Here is a 10,276-nt window from a genome sequence, read left to right as displayed (position 1 = left end):
AGAGGGAGACATTCTCCAGTCTACTAAGAGGCAGATGGAACAGTGCTCATACAGAAGCTTTTAGGATACCAACTCCTTTCCTTTCAGCTAACAGTGCAAAGAACACACAGCTTGCCATTGTCATGGCAAGTTGTTTACAAAAGGAGACCAGGGCAGGACAGAATGTCCTCAGTAGTGGCGCACCACGCATGCATAGAGTATTTCTAAGAAATAAAGATGGACACATTTGTCAGCAGAAATCACAAATTTATTAACTCTTAAATATATCAATCGGTCATTTACCATTATGGCAAGAAATATATACAGTGTCCCATGGTAAACTGCAGTGTTTTCAAAACAATGGAAGATGATGAATGTGTGATTCCACTGTGCTGGAGAGAACAATTCACAATTTCCTCACATCTTAGTGCAGAAGACAAACTGGATCTATGGTAATACTTCAACACCACATGCTAAGTTGAAAGTGTAAAAAAAGAAAAGAAAAGAAAAAGCATTCTACCACTATTTGTGTTTTTAAATACATGTATGCCACAGAGAGCTGCTTCACAGAAATATAAAAGAAATAAAAAGGGAAAAAGTGAGGCCATTACGTTTTTCACAGATCTCATTGGCAGGTTAACACGGCTCAATACATTGACTGTATATATTCATTTTAAATATATATTGTTTTAAATCATGTAGTTATCAGAAAAGCTTCAACCCATCTACCATACATTCACTAGCAACAATATCTAAAGTGATTAGCAATCAACACCGAGAGGTGAAATGAGAAAAGAGAGGGGAGGGCGTGTCTTATTTTTGCTTTTTGCTTCTGCTTTAAAAATAGGCTTCTGAGGACTGTGAGTAGCTATGGCTGAAGTAACGCTGATGGAGAGAGAGTCCATGCACCACAGAGCATTTCAGCGCGGAGAAACAGCCTCACAGGGACTGAATCAACAAAGAAGAACTGAGAACCGCAAAGAAAACTGGGGCATTTCCTTTTCCCTCTTTGTTTGAATCCAGAAAATCCCTAGCTCCTGGCAGGGAGATGACCTTGTGACTCCGGAGAGAAGCAGAGCTGCATACTTCACACAGATCAAGTTCAAACACTGTGAGGGTGGAGAACATCCCTCACGTGACTAGCTAGTGAGAGTGAGGCAGGAAAGGCCCTCACATGCCACAAGGTCCAAACAAGTGCTGTGCATGCCACCCTGGTCAACCTCCACTTGGTCTTTAGGCAATTTCGCTACTCGGTAAAGAACCAGGACACTGTTGTAGTCTCTTCCTCCTGTTAGCACAAGTCTCAAGCAATGCAATGCTTTCAACATAGCTAGGACACCTATGCACAAGTGCTAGTCTACACTGAGTTAAAAACCTTTATTTAAAATCTTTAACAACTCCACGGGCCCTGAAGAGACAGGAAGTACTAGTTTTAGCTTCCACCAAATGACCTTGATTTTTATTTTTACCTCCATATGCAAATTTTACTGTTGTTTTTATGAACTACCAGCTACAGAAAGAAAGACAGACCAACAGAGAGAGAGAGAGACAGAGAGAGACAGAGAGAGACAGACAGAGAAGAATGGGAAAAATGAAAAGCAAACATTTAGTATAAAATGAAAACAGAACACAGATTTGAGAAGGAAAAGACAAAAATCAGTGTCAAGCGTTCACCAGAACTGTGCCTATCTGAAAGCAATCGAACTTGTAAATGATGTAAACTTTTCCAGTATACAGTTTGACCCAAATCAACATGGCTTTGATGGTAGGACACCAACTGGTTCCTGCTCCTACAATCACACAGGACTTTGCCCACATAACCATTCCACTTACACAACACCAACACTTTCAGAGAAAAGTCATCCATTTCTACAGGATCATACCAGGAACTGAAGATATAGATATATATAATTTGTCTTAAAAACAACAACAACAACAACAACAACAAAATCAAGCCCAAAATCCCAACAAAAAGCCCAAAAAGATTAATGGCAGCATCCTAAAAAGATTTACTTTTCTCTCACAAACTGTCATTCGGAGAACAATAATTTTAATTAAATCTTCTAAATCTTGGCATAAACAGAGAAACCTGATGGATCAGCTGAACTTGGAATATTGTGGAATTTTCTTGTCTGACCTCCCGCTATAGTTTGCCAACAGTAACTTAAGTTTGCATGGAGCATCCCATCCAGTAGCTGGAGTGTAAACAATGTATAGGAAGGAATATATGGTAAGATGATGCGTCACGTATGCATTACATGTAGAACCTTCACAACTCCATGCACTCAGAAACATGCATGAAGAGGAGGAGAGGACGTCCCAGGATTACCCTCCAGGTGCCTTGAGAACAGAATGCAGAAGTGGCACTGTTGACAATTAGCTGAAAAGGAGGAAGAAATAAATTATATTGTTTCCAGACTTTTTGCCATAGATGTTACTAGGGTACAATTTTATAACTTAGCTAAAGTTCAGATGGAAATACTTTGTATGAGATCTTTGCCTGTGATCCTTGAAAGATAAAATACATGTTTAACAAAGACTATTCTAGGCAATCCATAGTATCTATTTGTTCAAATAAAGCTAAGCTAAAAAAAAAAAAACTAGAAGGGGTCACAGGCCTCAATCACATTATTAAATATAAATATGTGTTTTAAGTATTCATATTTGCTGGACAAATTTAATAAATTCATATTAGTATTTGGTTGAAACAGAATCAAAATTCAACTTGACCCTGTGCTTTTTGCTCATTATGTTTAAATTCCTTGGGAAATCAAAATTAAAAGTCAGTTCAACAAGGAATACAGCCTAAAAAGTAGAGAAACAATGATTATTCTTACTCAGTTCTTTTCTTTAAAGCAATAGCTGAGAGCACCATTTGTTTTAATCAATAGCCAAGAGCATCGTTTCTTGAAGGCTCTGTTCCATCTTGGCTTGGAGAAAATATAAACAGTGGCACCCACTCATGTCTGTGCCCTACTCCCAGTTTAAGACACACATCTTTAGAAACGTGACTTTAACTGCGGTCAGCTGTCCGTTATTTGAACGACCTCCTTTGTATTTGTTTCAAGTTCAGCTTGACTTTCTATTGGGGCCAGCCTCCACCCCACCCCCTCCCCCAGGCTAGCACCATTACATTCAGTCAGACACAGTGAGCTCATGTACATATTAACCCCAGCCAAGAGACATGGCAACTTCCAAAAGACAGCAAGGCACCAAAAGATTTCAAAGCTTAATAGAAGTTGCTCTGGATAATTGAGAGTTGTCCGCATTAACCCGGATATAACTGGCTTTTGGTGTGAGAGCCCCAGGATGCGAAAGTGATGTGATCCAGCTGTTGGAAAAAGGTTCTTCTTGGTGTCTGTTACCTTTCAAACGGTGGTGACATTGCTAGAAAATGCACACTAGAACTAAGGACTCATGCAAAGCCACAATGGATTTTCCAAGACCTCATACAAGTTTCACTGAACGGACTGCTGAGCGAGTGTCCACAAGGGGAAGAACACCAGGCACACAGCTTTTCCAGCATTAGGCCCCATCGCACAGAACTGTGGGGCAGGATGCTACTTACAAGACCCAAATGTGAATGGTTTTCAGATGTTTTGCCACAAAGAGGTGCCTCCCGAGAAGTTTTCTTTCCCATTTGGAATACAGGGTGGCCTATTAAGAGAAGCCCCATTTCAGCCACCTGGCATAAAAGGAAGTTTCTTAAATAGGCTCTATCCCTTAACACTTCAGAGAACTGCAGAGAAAACTAGTCCCTGGCCTAATACAAATGTATCCATCCTATCTAGATTAGCTGGCAATTTGTGGTGTACCTCTTTGGGGTAAAAACCACAGAAACATGAACCATGAACAAACTTTATTTTTCTCTATTCCTTCCGTGTTCCTTTTGGTTACATAGCTATGATTTTTGGAATGTATTTTAACCTATTTTTTTCTAGTTATTGGGATTTATTTTTGTCTTTATTGATCCTTTTTATTTCTTTTTGTATATCCAACAGTGCTAGATAGCGACTAAAATGACAGAGAAGACCTTTGGAAATCACTGTGATTGATAATCTACCACCAAACTGAGAAGTCCAAATGACTTTGCTGGAATGTGTTGAGTGGCTGTTTGTGAGAACTAGGCTCCACACCCTACACCTTCAAAAATAGTAACAGGGCACCCTGGAAAGAGATGATCAGTGGGCCAGGCTTCACCCCATTTACTCTTCTTGCTTTTGGCTCATCCCATTTTACTGATACAAATGATTTCCCATCATTCCCCCTTACTCCAGTGAACCAGCCTATAGTGGTCTGCCTTTTTTCTAATGATTCTAAAGTTTCAACATTGTAACTTCAGGGCATTTCTCTGGTTTGGACTTTCTCTCTTGTGTGACTTTCTCCCATTTCTGTATCTCCAAATTCTATTCCTTGGGTAAGCTTTTGCTCAGAATTCAGTATCTCATACAGAGCATGGATGTTTCAGTGCATTGGCTGTTCATTGCATCCAACTTTAAAGTCAAGTAGGTAGTTTAGTTTTTCCACGGTCTCAGTGATTAATTGCCTTCCAAATCAGATTTTTATGGTTTCTATGGAAAATGCCTTTTCACCTCTCCCTGCATCTAGCACAGGAGAGGCACCTCCAAGATGTGTTGTGAGTTATCTATCTGATTATTATTATTATTATCATCATTATCTGTCTATTGGAAATTAAACATGACATCTGAGGAAGAATACTGATCTGAAAACATGCTACAACATCTGACATTTTCTTTTTAAATGTTGCTTTCTAAATTGCCTACAACCATGGGCATACTAAACAACTCTGACAGCCTGGAGATATTTACTTGATGGGTACTGTTGGTGACCCCGAACGATGAAAGTGAACGTTCTGCCACTTCCCATCACGGCGGTGCCACACGCGCGTCTCTTCTGATTGCATTGTCTTTGGCATGCCGCTGCCGTCCATGTACTGTGTGAGCCGAATGTACGCGATGCAGGCTGCATCCTCCCCCACCAGGTGCACGTGAGGGTTCAGGATGATAGTGTGGATTGGTTTGTTGCTTTTGGACAAAGCTGAAAGAGAACAATATAAAAAGAACATACATTAAGGTCTTATGCATAGTAAACTGAAATCAAGATTAACTTCAGTCGGGATAAATGAGGAATGGTATTCATTCCTGCCTTAATTCATTAACCTATTTGCACCAATTGAGTGCTGGGTGTTGCATAAAGTATAAACAATGAAACAGAAGTAGATAATCTTTATTTTCTTTGATTTCCTTGAGAGGCAGTCTGTGCTACTTTAAATATTTTGACGACTAGGCAGAAAAGCTACACAGATGCACTTATTACGCAAGGGCTAGAAACAGAAGCCACCCTACAGAGAGAGGCGGAGAAACCCTGGCCCAGGTCCACGGAGCAACTCTTGTCTTTCCGGGAAGGGCCCACTGGGGCAGTTGATGGGGTGACTTGTGGTGGTGTTTCTGTAGTCAGTATGTGGGATGAGGGAAACATCGCAAGCGACAATTTTAAAATCACTGTTTCTCTGCATGGATATGTTTCTGCATCACATCCCCGACACTTCAGTTTGGTCAGAATGTATCTGTGATCAGCTAGTCAAAATTCACAATCCATTGCTTGATCACACAACTGGTTATTAACCGATGCTCCTCACCAGGCTCTAATCTCTGGTGTTTGGATAATAGCTATTGCCATTCTAATCACGTGATCAAGAGATTTGTGGAATTTGAGCACAATTCCTATTGATGGTGCCATATGGATTAGAATAGGCCGAGTTATTCTTGCTGCTACCCAAACACGCTTCTCATTCTTAGACAATGCCTATTTAAATTGCTCGGAAAGTTAGTGACATAAAAACAATATCCTATTATGGAGAGTGCACACTTAGGGAAAATAGTAGTGCATAGTGTAGTGCTGAAATATTAATGGATTAATAAACTACTTTACTTGAAATAAAATGGTGTTGATTGACAGATTAAAGAGATAATATGAGATGCCTCCATCAAAATGCTAAACTATACAGGATATGAGACTATTTAGCCAAGCTTTATTAACACAAATTAATTTACCATTACCTATTATTGCTTGTTTGTTTACAAACAGCTAACATACAAAAAAAAAAGAGAAACATGCTAAAATCACATGCCAAGGCAGACTTGTCAAGGCTTATAATCACTAGACACAAACCCAATTACCCTAATTATCATACAATTCCTCCTTAATTCAACGGGACCTCATGGCAAAAAGACTGAATTTCTTTCACATACCATGGAAATATAACAGCAAAATTTGAGGCTGTGAGGACTAAATAAAATGCTGGACCTTTGGCTTGGGTTTCTCTGTATTGGTTTATTCTGATTTGCAGACACTGTCCGGTAAATGTGAATGTTTTCTGAAAGACGTATGTTTCCTCTGAGCCACTAAGACATTAAGACCTTTGCAATCTGAGTGGAAACACTTACTGGTTGCTCATCTTTGTTCGTATCATAATCTGAAAGGGACCACTACACTTGTCCACAGTGCTCGGCCACGGTATCATGGCTGTGGCTACTATTCCCCATATTAACCACTTTACAAAAACAAAGTAAGGTATGTTCATAACATTAGAGAGCTTATATTGTCCATTCGCCTGGTCTTAATGGGTGTTTCCATATTTTTCAAAACATAAAGGACTTTTAGGTGTGAAGTGCATATATTTCAGTTCCCAAAAAGAACAGTTTCCATAGTGGACATACTGTTGATAAAAACTCCCATTGCAGGAAAGAGCCAAAGAGTCTGGGAGGTTGGGAGAAGTTCAAGGAGAAGGTGGTAAGGAACGTAGAATAGTTACCATTTTCAAAGTAGAATCTGTGAAAGTCCATCCCTTCCACCAAGTTGCCCAAAGCTTCAGGCTCAAAGGCAGTGAGGCCTGGATCACAGATTTTCCTGCAGCAAGAAAAACAATTTATGAGTAAATGTGCTGACAGTCTTGTGATTTCATGTTAAGCATTCTTCTTTATGGTCAGTGAGGGAAAGAGATTCTAAAAACCACCTCAATAGGAAATTTCTCCCATGGACCTTAACAAGGTAATCAAAAAGCAGACTCCAAAATATCATTTTGTAGAGAACTCACAGAGGCACAAAACCAAGTTAACTGGTCCAAGCACAATCATCTCTTGCTTTCTAACTCCACAAGTTAGTTCTTTAGTTTTCTAAATTTTGACTTAAATTTCTAATGTTTGAAGTTTTCTCAAAGTCGAAGACATATTCTAAATCCTTTCAAACCATCTTTGGCTTGGGAAATAATTTTTAGAACGATGTTTAAGGGAGCTATTTTCTCCATCCTCTGTAACCATCCATATTGAAACTGACTTGAAGAGGAGGATTCAATCTGGATTTCCTGGTAATGTCCATAAGATTACACTAAGCATGTGTTTAAACCTTATTTTACTTAAAAGAAAATTAACAGGTGCTTCAAATGGGCATAGTAGTTTCCTTTTTAATCCTAAAAGCAGAATTCAGCAAAGGGGTACGCAACTCTAAAGTATTCACAAGAAATCAATGGGATTTCTTTGGAGAAATTTACTTATAAATCAAAGGACTTTGGGCTGTTTATTAATTTGCCCCAAAGGAGAAACGCAGTGGGTGGGAACCCATTTAATTCCAAATGGACGTGCTCAATACTGGAGAAAAACTTTCTTAACTGTTCCTCAGGAAAACAAATTTGCAAACCTAACTCGCTATGGTTCTTCCAAGCATGGTACAGTTCATGGAACACGGTGCTGGCAAACCAGGCATGCTGGTGCGCACGTGTTATTCAGCAGGAGTCCCAAGCCAGCCTGGGCAACATGAGTCCCCACTTCCAAAAACCTAAACTGAACACAAAGGAATGCAGAGCTGGTGGTCTGGAAGAAAGAACACCACAGCAATTACCCTTTGTGATGAAAGCAGTGGTGGGGGGGAATGGTGAACTTTGCCTCAGACTGCCTGCTGGGCATGCATTTTTAAGCTCAAGTCAAATATATATAATTTCTTCCTAAGGAGTGAAGTGGGAAGAATAGTGTTCCTATGGCAACAGAAATTTATTCTGCCAGGTGCTATTATTTCCTCTATAAAATATGGTTTAGTTGTCAGTTTGTGAACCCAAACTTCATACTACCTCACATTGGATCTGAGGTATATAATGTAATGTAATGTAATATAATATAATATAATATTAGAGTGAAGCTTTTTAACCCACCTTGCAAAGAATCAATATTGAAAGTGTTATTCTCTTTTCCTTTCTCTTCTCTATCATTCATTATCACCTATCTGTCTATCTATCTGTCTATCTATCTATCTATCTATCTATCTATCTATCTATCTATGTCTGTCTTTATCATCTATCTATCTTCTATCTACCCACCTATCTATCATCTACAGCTATCATTTGTACGCCCAGATATCTATTGTCCATTCTCTTGCCACAGGCTTTCGATCAATAAAGACTGACAGTATTCTATTCTATACTGGTTGGGGTGGTGCTGTGAGCAAAGCTCCGGGCCAGCTGCCAGCCTCACCAATACATTCTTCAACTTCAAAAGCTTTAGAAGGAAGTAATACAGGATTATCCTGGGGCCTGGAACTACAAATCCAGACCAAATGACAGGTCTCTCTAGGCAAAGATGAGGTAATGTGCTCTCAAGACACTGAGTTATTTAAATATCCTACCTAAAATTGTGTGGAAACAGGAAATACCTCATATCTACTGGCTACAATTACACCCTGTCAGTGAAACAAAAACAAGACACTACTTTTGTCTTCCACAGGAGATGGCTATCACAAAAGGAGCTTTTTAAGACTCTTCCTATTCTTTAGAAACTCACAGAGGTCTAACAAGGTTATAATGGTAAAAAGAATAAAAAAGAGCAATTTCTACAGCATGAAGTTATTATCAGCTGCAGTTTAAAGGAAAACTGTTGTCCGTGACAACAGGGATCCAAGCCCAACCCTTAGTGTTTCTTTGATCAAGTGTACATTTTTAGGCAATAGTGAAGAGCTGATGCCACACATAATGTTCAGGTATATGCTTATGTTTGTATGCATATATTCATACCTCTATAAGGATATATATATGCACCTACAAGATATTAGCTTAGTCTCCACATTTAGTGACGCTCTTACATATTTTACATTGCCTATTATGTGTGTGTTTGGATCATGAACATGCCTCTCTTACTAACTTTTGCCACAATTTCAGGAGGGAGGTGGAGATTTATTTGGGCTCATGTTTTTTGAGCGCTTCAGTTCATCACAGGCTTTGCTTGTGCACACACTTAGGTAAGGGGCATGAATATGCCTTATTCATTTTTTTTTTTGACTAATGTTCAGTTCAGATCCTTTTCCACTTTTTTTTCTTTCCAATCTGATCCACTCAGCATAAAAACTAACATTTGACACATTTTGTAAACACTTTTCTAAGTTGATGTTCTGTTTTGTTTTTGACTTTTAAAATTAGTGGTGTATACCAATTTTATCAGTTGGGAAATTAGTTTAGCTTCTCATTTATGGCCATTTTCCTGCTTTTAAACCTAGAAATATTTTTCTAACTAGAGATTAGAATCAATCCTTTTCTTTCCTTCTGTCTTTCTTTCTTTTTATTTATTTATTGATTTGTTTTAGCACTTAATACTTTCACACAGTGGGATTATGTAGTAAGGAAAAAACATGGATTTACATCCCCAAATAGCTTCACAATGATCCTTTTCATGTCTTATTTAAATAAAATATTTCATTTTTCTCAAGCAAATGATTTCCTTTACATAAAATATAATCCAGAAGTCTATAACTATTTAAGCATAAAATCCTCTTCTTGAGTCAAAACTCCTCTTAATATAAAAACACACTCAACAGATGCAGATAACGTTGAACTTCATTAATAGACAAGGGGGAGGAACGCCTGACATCATTTATTATGCTCTTCTGTCCCAATCCCTGGCAGAACTACAAAGGAACAAATTTCTTAACCCACTTCTCTGCTTTCTTTCTTTTTAAATCCTTGCCTGCATGGATTTCTCTGATGCCCTACTTTCACTGAGAACTGTGGGTGATTGCAAAGAAATATCATTCACAAAGCCATTCCCAGCTGATCAGAAGATGAGTCATCTCTCTGAAATCTCTGGAGTGCCCATTGTCATTTATATGACACAAAGCTGTTGTCAGCATGTTAAAGCAGGGGTTAAATAAACGTGCAAGACTTCAGACACCGGAGCAATACAATGGCGGAGAAAATGCACTCAAGAGCTAGAAAGCAAAGCCGGTGAGGATGAGGCTG

At 38.8% G+C, this 10,276-nt stretch overlaps 1 protein-coding gene across 21 annotated transcripts in view; it reads right to left on the bottom strand.

Moving 5' to 3' along the window:
• Positions 1-225: 225 nt before the first annotated feature.
• Positions 226-10,276, bottom strand: part of Camk2d (calcium/calmodulin dependent protein kinase II delta) — a 253,455-nt gene continuing 243,404 nt past the window's right edge. For 11 of the 21 annotated variants that reach the window (XM_028856030.2, XM_028856068.2, XM_028856127.2 and 8 more), the window contains 4 exons: positions 6,815-6,909; positions 4,809-5,037; positions 3,548-3,636; positions 2,013-2,359 (listed from right to left, as the gene is read on the bottom strand). In XM_028856030.2, coding sequence (XP_028711863.1) covers positions 3,570-3,636; positions 4,809-5,037; positions 6,815-6,909 — 391 coding nt within the window. In that variant the 3' untranslated portion in view covers positions 2,013-2,359; positions 3,548-3,569. Of the gene's footprint in view, positions 2,360-3,547; positions 3,637-4,804; positions 5,038-6,814; positions 6,910-10,276 lie in introns of those variants that run through there. The other 10 variants (XM_028856133.2, XM_028856111.2, XM_037207054.1 and 7 more) reach the window with 4 other exon arrangements.

Source organism: Peromyscus leucopus, chromosome 6 (assembly GCF_004664715.2).
Source record: "Peromyscus leucopus breed LL Stock chromosome 6, UCI_PerLeu_2.1, whole genome shotgun sequence".
In the NCBI taxonomy this organism is placed as follows: Eukaryota; Metazoa; Chordata; class Mammalia; order Rodentia; family Cricetidae; genus Peromyscus; species Peromyscus leucopus.
Note: the sequence above shows the minus strand (reverse complement) of the source record. Positions and strands in the feature narration are given on the sequence as shown.